This window comes from Poromitra crassiceps (genome assembly GCF_964638095.1).
Source record: "Poromitra crassiceps genome assembly, chromosome: 5".
NCBI lineage: Eukaryota > Metazoa > Chordata > Actinopteri > Beryciformes > Melamphaidae > Poromitra > Poromitra crassiceps.
The window spans coordinates 45,123,996-45,142,526 of NC_139642.1; the positions used below are offsets into that span (position 1 = coordinate 45,123,996).

At 46.5% G+C, this 18,531-nt stretch overlaps 1 protein-coding gene across 1 annotated transcript in view; it reads left to right on the top strand.

Moving 5' to 3' along the window:
• The window catches only part of traf4a (tnf receptor-associated factor 4a), a 38,326-nt gene extending 20,691 nt beyond the window's left edge, over positions 1-17,635 (top strand). The window contains exons 2-7 of the mRNA XM_083637221.1: positions 6,558-6,609; positions 10,759-10,863; positions 11,888-12,049; positions 12,788-12,949; positions 14,108-14,263; positions 15,110-17,635. Of these exons, the coding sequence (XP_083493347.1) occupies positions 6,558-6,609; positions 10,759-10,863; positions 11,888-12,049; positions 12,788-12,949; positions 14,108-14,263; positions 15,110-15,742 (1,270 nt within the window). The 3' untranslated portion in view covers positions 15,743-17,635. The remainder of the gene's footprint in view (positions 1-6,557; positions 6,610-10,758; positions 10,864-11,887; positions 12,050-12,787; positions 12,950-14,107; positions 14,264-15,109) is intronic.
• The last annotated feature ends 896 nt before the right edge of the window (positions 17,636-18,531 follow it).

Here is an 18,531-nt window from a genome sequence, read left to right on the forward strand (position 1 = left end):
AGATTTATTTGGATATGTGGAGTAAGTAACCGTGGAACGCTTTGCCATTCTTCACCTGTTTTCTTCTTACGGTTGTCTGAGATTTAGTCAAATGTAGTTGATTTCCCTCTTGTTGATGACCATGACCTGCAGACTGTCAAACATTGTTACTTCATAGGAAACAGCTGCCAGAGAGGCCTTCAGGGACCATCAGTGAAAGTCAGATGGGATTTTACAGGTGACAGATTGTGGACAAGCATGCACCTCAGTATCAGTCTGGACTTCCAGCCGCCCACATCGAGGGTAGAGTACTTGTCTTGACAGACAACTCCTTCAGCCAATCAGCGCAATCCACTCGGAATAATGGCTAAAAAGACTTTTCCTCAGAGAAACTCTGCTGGTGCATACTCTTTTTCTTGTTTAATTATTGTTATTGAGTCTGCAATAACTGCACTTAGAGCCGTTTTTACTCTAACGTTAACGTTACCGCTCTTTGCTGCGGGAGACGCCATTACAGTTTTGACAGCCCCGATAGGCCCATAGTTACGTCAACTATGCAACTAGCAGTCCCTGATTGGCCAGGTTCCATTGACCGAGCTTTCTACAAGAGGTGATTTTGCTGCTAATCTCTTCAGATAACGTGACGAATGGGCCAAGCTCCCGAAAAGTCAGTTGACCTTTAACATAAAAAATAAACTCTTAGCCTGATCACACAATACCTTGCTTCAGTCAGTGCATAAGAAGCTGACTTTGCCTGTTCCCAGACATGACCGCGCTTCCTTCCTTATTAGTGTGACCAAGGAGAATGTCATCACAAAGGTCAGACGGCTTATGCACAACATAATCCTGAGCAAACCACAACTATGGACAGCTAATCTTGTACATATTAAACCTCAGACGAGGAGCTGTCAGGGCATCATCTGCTGTGAAGATCCCACACAGGGAGGAGTCCCTCCACCTGTGTGCGACTGTGTGTCATCGCTCTCTGAGAAAGTTGATTCTGCTCCTCCCTTCTGAGACAAATGAGAGGGCTGCGGTGAGCGCGTCCCCTTCCCCGTCCCCGTCCCTGTCCCTGTCCCCGTCCCGGCTGAAAGCCAAGTCAGCTGAGGGGGGGAAAGGCGTTCTGCCCTCATGGTGTATCGGGTTCCACAGGAGGGAACGCCACCCGCCTTCAGCCCCGTCAGACGACCTCATTTCGAGGAGACGTCAGTCAGCGCTCATGAGGACGAGGGGCAGAGCTGCTGCATGTCTGCGTATAAGTTCTGCACGTTTCGCCATAACACACTTAGGCTGTACTTGTTGATTTTTGCTAATCAACGTCGCCTCTGAAACAAAAATCATTTAGCAAACGTAATGTGATTAATCTCCTCTTTGCAGGGGAGTGCTAATTTAGTGCTGTATTTTCAAGCACCAACAGCAGCTCATCATGAAGTGCTCTCCTGTGGGTTACTAATAGACATCTGTGTATTGATAAAGCTGTAAGAACAGATTGAAATGTACATGGGGGCAGACCACTCAATTCAAGCGGCAGACAGAGACACACACCCCCCCCCCCCTTACTACACTGCCTTTCACTTATTTAGGATGCTGTTTAAAATATAATGTGACACTTTGTGAATGATATAATCTTCAACACTTTTTTGGTATTACAGCAAAAATCCACTTTAAAACACACACGAAAAGAAAAAATTAATGCTTTTGGTGATGTACCTTTACCTTACATTTCATTTTCTGGGTCCATTCTGTAATCAGTGGTGTATTTTCATTTTCATTTTGATAAGTGGCTGAATGAAAATATGAAATATTTCCAGTTTAGCTACAATGGAGTTTAATAGCAGACAGATGTAGAGACCGATTTCTCAATGTAGTAGTCAAGTCATGTAAAATAATAGACGTGCATTCCTTACTGTTCAAAATGGACGGCTTGGAAGAAGAAGCTCATGGCTACACGCAGTCTCACACACACGTTTACACACACACACGCAGTCTCACACACACGTTTACACACACACACGCAGTCTCACACACACGTTTACACAAAAACTGATGCATTTGGGGGATTACAGGAACCCCATCCGAGATGAAACAAAATTCCTGTTTTGTCCCAACTTCCTGAGAGCAGACGCGGGGAATTGGGATCAGCTGGCGGACCGAAAGCCAGGAAGCCTGAACGGAGGCGCTGGTGACATTTCATGTTTTGTTTGTGTATAAAAGTTAATCCAGCTTTTTACATGAAAAGAAAAAGGGTTTGGCATGAGGATGAACCTAAAACCTTGTGGTAAGCTCCAGAGGGAGATAAGCAAGGCCCCCGATGCTATCTGGCTCTATGAGAAAATACCTTCTGACAGAGGTCTGTTTACAGTGTTAATGTGCCACAGACTTCCACTCTCCAAAGCCCCTCATGCTTTTGATTTAGTTTGTTTAGTGTGTCTCTCCACACAGCCCTGCCCACTACAATGGCAAACATAGGGGGGTTTGTTTAGGACTCTCTGTTAGTCAATATATGTAGAGTGCGTTTCAAGGTGGCTCTCTGGTCAGTTTGTGAGAGGCCCTCTCTCTCTGTGTGGCCGTAAGAAAAACGCTCCACTAGATTAAACCTGGGGGGATTTGTCCTTCTCACCGGCTGCCTGTCGGGAGCCCTATGCAGGGTGACGAAGCATGTTGTGACGGCTGTCCTCGCCCGGTGTCACTGGATGAATGGATGGCTGGTTAATCTGCACCTGAAAGAGGATTGGTCGGAAGGCCGGGGGGGGGGAGAGGGTCACTGACAGGGGGAGAAGAGGGTCACTGACAGGGGGAGGTGGAGAGGAGCTGCAGGGTCTCAGGGACTGATGGGCTCTGCTAATGCTGCTAATTAGCGCTGAGTGGAGAATGCTTTTCCCACATGCTAAGTTAGACATGATGATGATGATGATGGTTGCCCTTGTCTGCCAGGGAATGTGAGGCGATTTGAACATTTAGCTCCGGGGCCCCCTGCAGGCCTGGAGCTCAGCACAACAGCTGGAGAGTCTGCACTTGTCTCACACACTGTATGACGGCAGATGAGAGCTCAGAGCTGATGAAATTTTAATGCAGTCATTGTATTGTGTACACGCTATCTCAGTCCTTAGCCGTTCACCTGCTGCGTGCCAACGTGACACTGAAACGCCTGTTTCTCAGTCTCTCACCCTGGGTCATTCATTGACTAGCCTGAGAACTGTGGTCAAAGCGCTATCTCAGTGCCGGCGGGTAACGTAGGCGGACATTTGCCTGGAAACTGTTGTTGTTGTGTCACAAGGGGCCGTGTGTTTGTGTGAGTTGGCTAGAAAGGGTGCGAGTTTCCACCTGCAACGCTGTACACAAAGCAGTCTTCCCTTTGTCAGCGTAACAATACTGTTTATCCTCTTTTACTCACTCTGACGGAAGGAAGGGATTCAAGTAAGACTGGCCTTGGTGAGTCAAGGTTGTGATGCGCGATCAGTTTGTGTCACGCTACCCCTCTCCTCTATAAGGCAGCCTTCAAATAGGAATTGTTAGTCGGGGAGGGAAGACGGGTAGAATTGAATAGGAACTTTTGTTAGGGCACTGGCCCTACCTTGCATTCACTGCTTAATGTGCTGTCACAAAGAGGCAATGAGCTCCACTAACAAGCGGGCGATAGAGAGTCAAGTGGCATTTATCAGCAGTGGGCCGATCACATGAACGTGTGGCCTCCAGGACTTTCTCTACAAGCGGTGGAGGGAATCGTCCTGACAGTCTGTGACTCGGCTCTTCTCGCCTGTCTGCCTCTCTGTGCGTCAGATAAGGGGCCAGTGCGGGACGGGGGCACTGGCTGCACCCTGTATCGCCCCCCGTCCTCCTGTCCCACTACTGAGAGCCTGGGTCCAGAGCGGGACGCGGGCGCTGGCTGCACCCTGTATCGCCCCCCGTCCTCCTGTCCAACTACTGAGAGCCTGGGTCCAGAGCGGGACGCGGGCGCTGGCTGCACCCTGTATCGCCCCCTGTCCTCCTGTCCCACTACTGAAAGCCTGGGTCCAGTGCGGGACGCGGGCGCTGGCTGCACCCTGCATCGCCCCTGTCCACTACTGAGAGCCTGTGTCACTTCCCATTTCCTCTGGCTGTGCGGCTGTGGGACAGGCAGTGTTCTTCTCCACACCTACACTTGGCTCATAGCTGTGAAAGTCATCCTGACTTGTATCCTACTATCTTCATAGAGTGAGCTGATTCCTCGATGATGGCGATGAGTAAATGATTTCACGCTACGTATGAGATGCTCTGCTGACTGGGCTTTCCTAGCCCAGGGATCGATTGACCCTCTTTTATAGTCCGCTGTGGCTTGTTAATTGGTCTCCCGCTCCCTGCTGACACACTGACCCTAATGGAGCAGAATTACTGCTGTCTCGTCATGCATTAACCTCCCCCCGCCATACACTGCCCCCCCACTTCATCAACTCCTTCTCCCACCCCCCCATCTGCTGTACATTCCCTGGTGTAATATAGCAGCTGTGTAGACGGGGCAAAGTGCACACACACACTCGTGTCCTGTCACATGACCCGGTGACTCTGGGGACCGTGGTCACAGGTCAGGTGACACAACAGCCAACCAAATTAGAGCAGCAAGGGACAAACAGTTGCCCTACTGTGTTTACGTCGCGGCCCCTTAATGAGTTTAAATGTAATGTAGGGATGAGTTAAGCGGCCTTCACATGATAAGCGATCTTCTCTTCTCTCGAGGTAGAGCGGAGAAAGGGCAGCGGGTAAGTAGGTCAAAGTTTAAATCATCTGAACTTTGAGCACAGCGCAAGGTGGCAAATTCGAGCGGTGGTGCAGAGCTGTTTTAGCGCGGATCAGGTGTGGGCCTGTGGGAGGCTTTAGGGTTATGAGAAGTCTCGTTACCTGTTTGTCTCTTCTTCACACAGCTAGCTTCAGGGCTTGTGACTTTTGAACAAAACACATTTCTGTTATCGTAGATTCTCTAGCATCAGTAACTAGCTTCCACTACAAATGTGAAAATGAAAAAGGGTCTAAGGCAACATTTTGATCCCTTGTGAAACACAGAAAGAGCATGTATCTATCTTTAGCCCATCCTCCTGATCCTTGATCCAGGGCAGCAGGAGATGATCACAACACTCCCGACATCTCGTTACAGCATCTCAGCAGATCCGCCACTGATGGCCTTTTCTTTTCTTTTAAGTCGTCTTTGTGTGGCTCTGCTCGATGGATTTGCTGTGCAGTTGCATTGCGAGCCTAGATTCTGTTTAGCAGCTCAGCCAGTGGCTGCTGCTGCCTCACTTACATTATTTACAGCAGTGAATATTTCATGATGACATCAGGGTCGGGACGTGCTGTGTTGCCAAGGGGGCTGCCCTAATGAGCCATGATGCCACCCAGCTCATCTGGCCCTAAAACGGACTATAGTGGGGTCTCTTTAGTGGCGCTACAGTAGGCTAACTGTGTGGCGTCTATAGCGGGGTCTCTTTAGTGTCGCTACAGTAGGCTAACTGTGTGGCGTCTATAGCGGGGTCTCTTTAGTGTCGCTACAGTAGGCTAACTGTGTGGCGTCTATAGCGGGGTCTCTTTAGTGGCGCTACAGTAGGCTAACTGTGTGGCGTCTATAGCGGGGTCTCTTTAGTGCCGCTACAGTAGGCTAACTGTGTGGAGTCTATAGTGAAATGAGCTCAGATCTTCATTTGGGTTTGTGCTGCCGTAAGAGAAAAGGGAGGAACAAAGAGGCTGTTACTCAGACCCACTCCTCTCAGTCTCTCAGAGGCAAATCAGCAATCAATGTTCCTGGCTGCCCTGTGTGTGAAGACCAGCCTTATACCGGTTGGCTCTCAAGAAACAGAAGCTGGAAGGCTGTTTCAGCTCACGCAGTGTCGTCCACCCATTAAAACCAAGAGCGAACATTAAAAGCTCCCTGTAAGCAGTGCGGGAAATAGTAAAAACAGCTGGGAAGTGGCGCGCTTGAGCCCTTAATGTATTATAGATTCACAGATCACACTCCAACTGGTGCTCTTCTCCTCTCTGGTCATAAAACTGTGAATTTGTGAAAATGTATCCTCTGAGGGAGAGGATGAAAGAGCAATGACATAAAAGGCAGTGGCTCAAAGATCTGACTTTGTTGTGTGTGTGTGTGTGTGTGTGTGTGTGTGTGTGTGTGTGTGTGTGTGTGTGTGTGTGTGTGTGTGTGTGTGTGTGTGTGTGTGTGTGTGTGTGTGTGTGTGTGTGTGTGTGTGTGTGTGTGTGTGTGTGTGTGTGTGTGTGTGTGTGTGCGCGCATGTCCATCATACAGTATGATGAGTCAAATAACTTTTTAGATTACCGGTAATAATGCTTTTGAAGGCAGACAGAATGAAGCCAGGAGCAATACAGGTCTCATCTCATATAATTGCCCTTTAGCTTTAGCTTTAGCTTCAATCATGGAGGTTAGTAATTAAAATAAATGCTGAGTAGGTTTCCACACTATTTAAAAATGGTTTATCATCATCTCTCGTATTGAGACGCTTGCAAATAATTATTGTCTGCTGCAATCATGTCTTGCATCTCTTGTGAAGTGAATGATGTTAATAACAAATCTTTGTTCTTCTCTTGTGTTACAGTGAGGGTGTCTTCAAGTGTCCAGAGGACCAGCTGCCATTGGACTATGCCAAGGTACAGTTACACTCTCACAACTCTCTCAGCACAGTGTCATTCACTCCTAATCACACACTGACAACACATGAACTCAAGTATGACTGTCACTTGAGAATGAGTATAATATTATTATATTATTATTAAATAATGTCCATCACCTGAAATGTAGTTTCTCCTTTCCTGGCTTTGGTGGTCAGACAATCACGGGTTTTACATCAGGGCTACACTGTCTGATTACTCTGCACATTACCATGTACAGTATATGATCTATGTTGTGCCTTATCCAGGCCAGTACTCTAAGATAAGACCAAAATATAACTGTGCGTCTGAAGGACACATGAGTCATCTTGTATCTTGCCCCAGGCCCAGAGAGACACACACACACACACACACACACACACAGAACCGTTCTGGGTGACTTTAAATTGATAATGCAAGAAGACATGAAGTCCAGGTGTAAATCCAATGGCATATGCATCTCCACATATACAGTGCTATGTGAACTGAAATAAACTTCCGTACACCAACGCAACTAGCAAGCATGCAAATCAAACAGGAGGTAGCCAGCTCAGATAGTAGCATCCTTGTCAAAAGCAGATTGTTAGGATATTCATCGATGGGGAAACAAGTGAAATGAGGAGTGTGTGTGTGTACAGTCTATTTTTAAAAGCATGAAAATATGACACGAGGAAGTGGCGTGCGGGACAATCTGCGATTTGGCGAGGGAAAGAGAAATCGCATTTCAGTCTCTCTGAGGTAGTTGCCTTTTAATGCCATGTGTACAGAGCGTACAGAGGGACAGAGTGCAGGGCTGCTACTTAGATTACCGAAGAACCAAACACTCGCTTCAGTTGGAATACCAGCAATTAAAAACTTGACTGAATGTCTGGTACCCATCATGATAAACACACACACACACACACACACACACACACACACACACACATAAGCATCATACCAAAGAATGTCAGTGTATGGATTTTGAGTGTAACATAGAAGCAATAATCCCAAAGCCAAAGGTTGCACTTCATTTTATTATAGTGGGAAAGCAGACCGTTGGGTTGATCAGATATAATAAATAGGAAATATAGGATAATTTATTAAAACCACTCTGTTTTTTCCCCCTTAATCTCTGCCACTCCAGAGAAAGAATACCATATCCAATCTCTATTATTGAACTCTGTCTTTTTCATTTAATTTCTTTTTAATGCAGTTAATCAGATTGTGCTTAGGGGGGAAAAGATAGTGGCTGACTTTATTCAGTCAGAGAATGTCTCTCACACGTGATTTCCCCCATTGTAAAAGTGAGGCAGTGCAACACGAGGATAAGGCCTTAATTCCCAACTGTGCATGAGAGAATTTCAAGATTAATGAAAGCTATCAAAGAAGCAATGGACAGTAAACCATCATCTCACTTTCTCAGCAGCTTTTGGCTTTGTGTGATTAGCTGGAGGGACGACTGCTGGATGTAGTTCGCTTTAGCCTGAATAGCCTATAGCAGTGGTTCTCAAAGTGGGGTCCGGGGACCCCCGGGGGTCCTTGAGGGGGTTCCGGGGGGTCCCCAGCAAAAAAGCGAATAATTTATTTTCATTATAATTCGATCCATAAGTAACACAATAACAGAATGTATGACTATTTTGGTCATGGGTTTCATAACCTTCTGTAATAAGACATCTAAAAGCAAAAAATCATATCAGATGGGGGAGCCTGGGACAGAATCTTATCAAATAGGGGTCTAATTTGTGTCAGTTTAGGGGTCCTTGGCATGAAAAAGTTTGAGAACCACTGGCCTACAGTATAGAGCCATTAATAACCCAGGAAGATGAGTGGGACAGCAGCGTTGTTCTGCGTGCTCTGCTGCTGTCCTGCGCTGGGAGTGATGAAGGGGCCTGTAATAGCAGGACTCCCCATGGGAAGGATGTGCTCATGGCACACCTGTCAGACATTGTTATTTAGCAAGGCTTTCACAGGCTCCTGGTCGCCTGCAAATTAGCCCATGTTGGTGGTCTGCTCTCAGGTTATTGTAACGCTCAGTGCTCACTGTCCTCAGCCTGCCAACAACAAGCTCACTCCGATAAAGCTGTTCCTGCCGCAAGCACAACCTTGACAAGAGAGTAGAGGCTAAACAATTAATAGAAAAACAAACAAAATCGCAATATGAACTGCTGCGATTTCTAGGTGGGAGATGCTGCAATTACTTGCATAAGAGAGAATTGTATCCTAAATGGATTTCTGAACAAGGTGTTACAGAGCTCCAGGTAATGTTTCAGACTCAGTAAATCCTCCACACTGACATAAATATTTTATATACAAAAATACCTTTATTTCAACAGTTTTAAAGTTCTAAAGAATCGTAATTGCAATATTCTGTCAATAACAATTAGATTTTGGGGGGGATTTGTTCAGTGCGATAAGAAAGAACAACAGGAAGGTTGCACTTGCAGTGGTGAAAGTGGTGTGCTGCCATTGTATTGTTATGGATGTAGTCCAGGACTGCAGCCAGCAATGGCAAAAGCAGATGGAATAAACCCCAAGTCGGAGCTCCAAAGAGCTTACTTCCCCCTGATCCGCCCGGGACTAGGTTATTAAAAGGTCATTACTGCGTCCCCTGCAGATCCCAAGACTGGAACAATGAGAGAGTGTTTCGGTTTACTTTGGAAGACTTTTCCCCCTCTTCGGCTCTCCTCAAAGAATGTGATTATGCCGGTGAAATAGTATCTCCTTCTAGTTCGGTGCATCACGCTTTACAGAATTTGTAGGCTGCTACCTCAAGTACAGTAGCATCTGTTTTCATGTTCAAGTCAAGATAGATCTCTGCTTTGCCTCTGACTGCTGAAAGCACCGCTCACAAGAGCATGTTTATGTTTTATCATTTATAATTAATCTGAACAAGTTACGATTATTACTGTAATGAATTGACTCAATCTGCCACAGGCATCCCTAAGGCGTAACACACCAGCTAGACACAATGAATAGTTACTTTCGATGATTTCCAAAGTGACTTTTAATTTGATGGTTCTCAGCGGAACGTTTTTGCAGGTTTAGATACTGCCGGCGCGAGGCTGCGAGCTGTTAGTGAGCCGTTATTTGTTTAGTGGGCCGTTGTGACATTAAGAGGAAGTGGCTTTTCTTGTTTGACCAGTGCATCCCTCCTGCGCCAGCATGGGGGATGGAGGGGGGTGCACTGCACGCACGCACCCAGGGCTGTAAATCCTCAGGACAGTCAGGGTGCTGTGTGTGTTGGGGGGGGGGGGGGGTGGAGTCTCGCTCTCTCCCCCATTCTCTCTCTGTCTCACTCTCCCTCTCAAAGGTCCCATAAACCCATAAATTCAGTCATTATCAGTGCAGCGGTTGGCTTGACTCTGTCACAGACTGTGCTGGAGTAGAGCTCCTCACCACCAGCATGTTGAGCGGATTAATTTTCCAACCAAATCTCATGACTATATGACCGATATTTTGACCTTCGTCTTTTGTGTTCTTCAGATGAAGGATTCGTCTTTTGAGCTGAGCATTCATTTTGTGATACAATGTAGGAATTAACTTCCCACGGTAACTGTAAAAATGATAGTTTGTTTCAACTACCCAGTTAGAGCTACACAGGGCAGGCAGGGTTTTTATAGAACACGACTAGTGATATGGCTGGGCTGCCTAGGCCACACCCCCAGCCATACGCACTTCAAAATATTAAACTAGCAATATGATAACCCCCCCCCCCCCCCCCTCCCCAGAGCAGTGTATGGTGCTGTGTATACAGTCTAAAAATCCAGTTTAAATCATAAAGTGGGGCTGCTAAAGAGAAGAGTTCCCATCCCCCGCTAATTGAGACCCTGTAGATTCGCCTTTGTTTGCCCAAATGAAATTCTGGTGTCGGTTACGCATACTCCTCCACCCACAGGAAGTCACGAATCAAAACTTTTAAGAGCGAAATAAAAAACGATCCACTTAACAGCAGTGGGCGAGCGCTCCTAGACTCGCAAACGTTGGCTGTTTCGCCTCTCTCGTCCCCTTGGTATCACAGAAGAACACGTGATACCTCTCTCTTAAACATGTTAGATATTTCTGGGTTTTGAAGTTCAAAAAAATAATTCTTGTTGGAGTCTGGCCTGCATTTGGAGCCACCAATGTGCAAAGTCGCTGACCGGGCCCTGCTGTCTGTCTGCTCCTCAGATCTACCCGGACCCGGAGCTGGAGCAGCTGATCCTGGCTCTGCCCATCCGCTGCATCCACAGTGAGGAGGGCTGCCGCTGGACCGGCCAGATGAAGCAGCTCCAGGTGAGAGGCTGTGATAGCATCTTCCTGCCCCTCTCTCTCTCTCTCTCTCTTTCTCTCTCTCTCTCCCTCTCCCTCTCTCTCTCTCTCTCTCTCTCCCTCTCCCTCTCTCTCTCTCTCTCTCCCTCTCCCTCTCCCTCTCTCTCTCTCTCTCTCTATCTCTCTCTCTCTGTCTGCTTCTCTGCCTCTCTCCCTGTCTCTGTCTCTCTGCCTCTCTCTCTCCCTCTCTCTCTATCTCTCTCTGTCTGCTTCTCTGCCTCTCTCCCTGTCTCTGTCTCTGTCTCTCTGCCTCTCTCCCTGTGTCTCTCTGTCTCTCTCCCTCTCTGTCTCTCTCTCTCTCCCTGTCTCTGTCTCTCTGCCTCTCTCTCTCCCTCTCTCTCTATCTCTCTCTGTCTGCTTCTCTGCCTCTCTCCCTGTCTCTGTCTCTCTGCCTCTCTCCCTGTGTCTCTCTGTCTCTCTCCCTCTCTGTCTCTCTCTCTGTCTCTGTCTCTCTGCCTTTCTCCCTGTGTCTCTCTGTCTCTCTCTCTCTCTCTCTCTCTCTCTGCCTCTCTCCCTGTGTCTCTCTGTCTCTCTCCCTCTCTGTCTCTCTCTCTCTGTCTCTGTCTCTGTCTCACGCTTTCACCCATTTCCCCCGTCAGTTTCTCAGTTTGTCTGCTCGCACTCCTCCTTATCTGTTCCAAATGTTTTGGAAATAAAGAAAGACATTACGCTTTCAAATTCAGTGTTTACATGTTTTACAGTGTATGTACAAAATTTGATTATCATAGAAACTCGTTTTTATACGGATCATATCGACATTGGTAAATATCGGCTATTGGCCAATGACAGCAATGTTAATATCAGCCACAATTTTCTAATTGGTGCAGTGCTGCATCTCTAGGATGGCCTTATCACACACTGCGACTTGTGTATCTCTGTCTAGTACCTGTTTACTGTCTGTTTGCGTGTGTGTGTGACGTGTGTGTGTGTGTGTGTTTACTGTCTGCCTGATGACACATTCCCTTCTGTCGTTCCCTCTCCCCCTCAGGGCCACTTCTCCACCTGCGCCTTCAATGTCATCCCCTGCCCCAACCGTTGCTCCATCAAGCTGACGCGCCGCGACTTGCCCGACCACCTGCAGCACGACTGCCCCAAGCGCAAGGTCAAGTGCGAGTTCTGTGGGAGTGAGTTCACCGGCGAAGCCTACGAGGTAAACATACCGACACCCAACCGGTTTCTTTCTTCCTTTCATTTTCCTCTTATGACACAGCAGAGGTTTGACGTAAACAACCCTGAATGACTCGACAACTTTCCGTGCCTGTATGAAAGACGGGCTTTGTGAAATGCAGCAGTGAGCTCAGTGCGCTGGCGTGACTCCCTGCAGAAGGTGGCGCTGTATTTTGAAATAACACGCGTGTTGGCAAAAGGAAAGAAGCAATTGACTGGCCCTTTCATACGGAGTGTTTTCTAGCTGAAGGACCCCGGGGTTCGTCTCACTAACACCTCTGTCATTTCTACCCGGCTGCCCCTCCTCTGTTTACATTGACCCACATCATGGCCTCTCCACTGCACACAGGAATCCATCTTCAGCTTTCATATGGGAATTATAAAGACATTTTTCACCTTTTGGATTTCATCATTAAACATCTAATCTTAGAATCATAGATTGACTGTTACTTTATCTAAATGTAAAGTCACTGGGCCACATTTGCAAATGTTTTTACTTTTACTTTTTTTTTTAGCTACTAACTAAGTAACCATCTCAAACAGCTCAACTAATGTGCACCCCCATAGCTCCCAGAAATATTCTAATTTTGCGCAATTCAGAGCTAGGAAAACATGGGTATTTGCTTCCATTTCTGTGTACAGTGTAACAACAGTCTATTTGCAGCGACGCTTGATTGTCTGACCCGGTTCTGATTGTGTTTCTCTCCTTCCTTCTCTCCAGAACCACCAGGGCATCTGTCCCCAGGAGAGCGTGTACTGTGAGAATAAGTGCGGGGCGAGGATGATGCGTCGCCTCCTGTCCCAACATAGCATGGCAGAGTGTCCCAAACGCACACAGCCCTGCAAGTACTGTGGCAAGGAGTTTGTCTTCGACACAATCCAGGTCAGTTCTGCACAGGCCCGCACGTGTTACGGGCTGCCTTGCCAGACAGTCAGGTTCCCCAGTCCTCCCTGAAACCACTGGGGGCAAATTCTCTCTTATTAGTGAAAATAACGTTATTACATTTGGCAAGATGGAGCCGGCTCCGTGCCCAGACTCTGAGCTTTGAGGCGCGTGAGGTATCAGTGTGTCAATGCTCTGTTAAGAGGGACTGCTTCTCCCGCCAATCTCATTATAGCCGTGTCATCTCGCATGTGGCAGGATGGCACAGCCCCCGTGGTAGCAGGAGGGCTGGCACTCGAGGTGTCTCTGCCCCCTGTGGCAGTGCCTTGTAAGTGCATGCTGCTGTCTCACTGGAAGCACCTGCCTTCACAGACACACACACACACACACACACACACATCCTGACCAGGGGCACAGCAGTCACTCACGCTCTCCTCTCTCCATTATGGCCGATTTTTGAGCCAAGATATAATACCTCAATCTAGCAGTTTGTTTGTTCCAATCATTAGCTGTTAGTGATAACATTTCTTATTTACTACTCCCCAATGAGAGTGTTTCTTTGCCCCCTTATCTGCATTTTGGTCTTTTTCAGTGGCGATTTGTGTGTGTGTGTGTGTGTGTGTGTGTGTGTGTGTGTGTGTGTGTGTTTTCATATGTGCATTATAAAAATTAAATTTGTGCCACTGAGATTTGTTTTGTATTCGAGAATGGTTGTCCCCCAATCAGTATGACTTCCTCCCCCCGAGTTGTTTATGATATTGGTTGTTTAATTTTTGTTGACATGGCGGTTTGGTGCAGCATTTTGTTCTGCTGCTGGCTGCGTGGAGCGAACATTTTCCTCTGCTTCAAGCTGTGTGATTGGTTGTTTTCTGATCAAAAACAGCTTGAATTTTCTTTCCCAGAACACACTGGAAAGAATCACCACCAGCCATAGTGGCGCTGGGGGAACAGTGGTCACATTCACACATCAGTAAAAAATGTTACCAGGGTGAAATGGCAGGGCACTCTGCCCCCCCGCAACTAATTTTTAATATCCCAGACATTTTCTGAACTTTTGTGAGTGTTTTTGCCCCTGAGCGCCGTTAATTTAATCTCACTCATGCAGTCAGTATCCATCACCGCACATATTTATTGACAATATCCCGGCGTTCCCAACAGAACCACCAGTACCACTGCCCTCGCTTTCCTGTCCAGTGCCCAAACCAGTGCGGCACACCCAACATCGCCCGGGAGGATCTGGCCAACCACGTGAAGGACAACTGTGGCAGCGCGCTCGTTCTGTGTCCTTTCAAAGACGCCGGCTGCAAACACCGGGTAAGACTCACACACAGCAAACAGCCCACAAAGAAGTATTAAGTATTAAATATTGCTTTGCCCTTAGGTAGAGCTCTATAGGTTCTTGGCAATACCGTTGTTGGTATATCATCATCACGTGCCATTTTTGTTTATTTATGTTGTTTTTATGTTGTATGTATGTTTTTAGATTCCCCCCTCCTGTTATATTTTCCCTCGTATTCCTGCTCCGCAAATTCCAAAGCAATTATTTTGTTTCAAACATACAGTGCTGTGCCTGTAGGCTCTATTTTAATGAGAGCAACACTTCTATGTTCCGACAGTGCTTTTCTGTCTATTTCTGAATCTGACGTCAATTTGAGAAAATGTGGACAAGCTCGGGGGCGGGAGGGGTGGTGAGGGGGAGGGGTCAGCTCCACGCTCCGTGTGTACAATTACGAGGCCTCTGGAATGCTTGGTGTATAGCATTTACACACAGCCTGACAAAATGCATGCAAGTCTCTGAGAAGAGAAACCGGCAAATAGAATAACGCAAATCTCCACACATTCTCGTACGCTTCAGTGTATGGCAAAAGATGTTTGGCGGCAATATTCTGTTGGTAAACTATAAAGTCTGGCTAAACAATAAATAGTATGTACTATACATTTCCCCTCATGCTCAGTATGCAGTGGTATATATACAGTATATATATGTATCAATATTTGTAAATATTGAAGACCATGTTTGGTTGAAATGTAATTGTCACAGTTTTAGTAAATTTCACTTTTTGAAAGCATTCAAACTGTTCCTCTTGTCTTCATTAGATTTTTGCTCCTGTGTATTTTGTCTTTTGTCTTTGTAAGTAATCTCTGTTCTCCTTTCTGCAGTGCCCCAAGTTGGCTATCGGCCGTCACCTGGAAGACACCACCAAGTCCCACTTGACCATGATGTGTAACCTGGTGGGGCGCCAGCGGCAGGAGATCCTGGAGCTGCGGAGGGAGATGGAGGAGCTGTCTGTCAGCCACGACGGTGTGCTCATCTGGAAGCTCAACGACTACTCCCGCAAGCTGCAGGAAGCCAAGCTCCGAAACAACCACGAGTTCTTCAGCCCGCCCTTCTACACCCACCGCTACGGCTACAAGCTGCAGGTCTCGGCCTTCCTCAACGGCAACGGCAGCGGCGAGGGCTCCCACCTGTCCATCTACATCCGTGTGCTGCCCGGCGAGTACGACAGCCTGCTGGAGTGGCCCTTCTCCTACAAGGTGACTTTCTCCATCCTGGACCAGAGCGACCCGTCGCTCTCCAAGCCCCAGCACATCACCGAGACGTTCAATCCCGACCCCAACTGGAAGAACTTCCAGAAACCCTGCAGCAGCCGCAACTCGCTGGACGAGAGCACCCTGGGCTTCGGCTACCCCAAGTTCATCTCTCACGAAGAGATCAAGAAGAGGAACTACATCCGAGACAACTGCATCTTCCTCAAGGCTTCTATAGAGATACCCCAGAAGATTATGGCTTAAGATCTCCTCTTTTATTATTATTATTATGAAGGAGGAGAATAGGTTCAAGACTGGAACGGACACTTAACCTTGAAAACTTCTACACACTTACCCCTTAGACACTTTTTGTTGTTATGGCCTCTCCACTGCAGAGCTTGAAGCTAATCTGTTTGGCTGGGTTAGCTGACTGGAGGACCTTGATATACCGCAGAGGAAAAAGTGTTTGGTCCGCAGAACCATCACTCTCTGATATTTCCTTTTCTTAAGAATTTGTTTGTTTGCTTACCTTTTATCACAATCTACAATGAAAAGCCTTGGAAATCAAACAGTGCCTAGAGAGAGTTTTATCTTAAGTTATATTTTTGTTGTGTTATTTCAGCAGTACAGAAGATTATGGAAAGAAATATCATTTTGGGTGAAGGGCTCCGCTAAGCCTTTGCACTTAAGAGTAGAAACTCGTTGGAGACACCCCATTTTTTTTTGTCTGGGGGATCTAAAGAGGAGGGAGCTCAGCAGACTCAGCTCAAGCCCAACTGCCTTTTGTTTACATGCTCTTACAGTATACTCCCATTGATCCCTTAACAAATACAAAGCCCCTGATGAGAGATTACACAAACAAACAGGATATAGATCGGTCTTTTACAGTATAGTTACCGCTCCTTCACAACAACAGTGTGTGGTGGCTTGTCTTCGCTAGTTCGACCCCAATCGTAATGAGTAAATTCACAGTGATCCTACGAGGAGGCACCGTATCTATTGTTGAGGCCGCCAATAGGAAAGCACCTTGTGCTGGTCATCAGATGGGCAGAGCAGACAAAGAGGCCAGTCAGACTTGTCGGAGTACACGTGCATTTAAGAGTGAAGGAAAAGCCATGTGGCCTTTTTATATGTCTTGGCATGATTTTTTCCCCCTTTTCTTTCTTTTTTTTTGCGGGGGGGAGGGACAACATAAACACATGCATGCTTCATGTGCTACCACCTGGACCACGTTTTTGTACTGTAACCTGTATTCTTGAAAATCGCTCCCCCTTGATGGCTATTTTGTCTCAATTTTTTTTCTTTTTTTGGGGGAAGATGGCAGCGACAGTTTGAGAGGGGAAGAACTGTCAAGTGGAACAAAGTTGTTTTTGTTTTGTTTTTATATACAGAAAATGTGAACACTGTTGATATATCCTATAAAGACAATGGTTTGAATCATCAGAACACTTGGCTGTGAAGTACGTTGTTTTACATAGCCCATGGGCATGGATGGTGCGCGGAGGCTGTTTGAGAGACGGTCAGTGATGGGATCTCTGCAGTGCAAATATTATGTGGGAGTCTCGGGACGGACCGCACCTTTGTTGTTACCATGGTCTCACCCGTGTGTATCTTCAGCATCAGCGCACAGTCTGGGCTATGGGGACTGGTCGAAGAAAAGCAGCCTTGTGCGATCCACCTGTCTCAGACTCCATCGCCGCACCATCAGAGAGGACTTTGATCATATACATTCATGACGTATGTGAATACTAATGTAAAAATGCAGAAGCACATTCTGTCTTTTTATCATAATACATGGAAACTCCTGATTTCTTGTTATAATACCAGCTGATATTTTACAGTGATTTAAAGAAGTACGACAAATGAAACTTTTTGTAAGATCCTGTATTTTTAAAAATGCTTAACTGTTTTATACAACATTTTTTCGTTGGAGAGTCGGGGTTGACTTTGGGAATTTTCAAACCCTTTCGTCTCTCGGACATCTGGATACTTTGTTTGTCCGTGTGGTTTGAATCTCACATATTTCTGTCTGTATTATTTCCTCTTAAAAGTATTTATTTTAAGGAGCCATCATGTGCGTTTGATTGAACAGATGGCGCAAATGTTTTAATATGTTGATTGATGAGTGCTTGTCAATTTCTTAAATTGAAATAAAATACCGTCTATTATAGCTGTTTCACATGTCCTAGCATTTTGTACTACTAAGTACAGATTCTACAACATAAAATCACTTTTACTTCTGGAACCTTCTTGAATGCATGACATTATGTCCTCATGGTGACACCTGTCTGTCTGTGTGTCTGTCTGTGTGTCTGTATGTCTGTCCGTCTGTGTGTCTGTATGTCTGTCTGTGTGTGTGTCTGCCTGTCCGTCTGTGTGTCTGTCTGTCTGTCTGTATGTCTGTCTGTCTGTCTGTCTATCTGTGTGTCTGTCTGTGTGTCCGTGTGTAGAGATATTCTTCAATTCATAAGCACAAGAAGGATTCAAGAACAATACATGATAGAAACTTTTACTGACTCCAGGTTCACCTTGATCACCTTGCTGCTTAAATTTGCATATTAATGAGGTAAAACTGAGCGTGAACACGTATTTTTGCATAGAAATATTTACTGATTAATGCAGTTTGTTTTATTTCCATTCCACGTTGACTACTCGGCAATCTAGGTTATGGATTGACTTTTTCCAGCCAAACTGTAAGACGAGAAGTTCCCACTTAAGATGTCCGGTGTTTCTTGCAGCCTGTTTCTTTGCTCTGACACCTCTAGAGACGGAGCGGACCGGAGGAACAGAACAGTGGGAAGGGGGCAGAGGAAGTGAGGCAGACACCAGCCCCTGCTTTGATGTGGTGCCAGCAGTTTGCATTCGCTTGCAGTTTGGACCCTGTTCAGTGCAGGATTTAGGGAAGGGGAAAATGAGCGTTTTACCTCAAAGTCACTGAGAAGTCCCTCAGGAGGAGAGAAGGACCGTCCTGTTTTCCACTTAGAACAAAAGTTGGCTGAGGCCTTCCTAAATTATATCATCTCAAACCGTTTTAACCTGCATTTTCTTTTCTT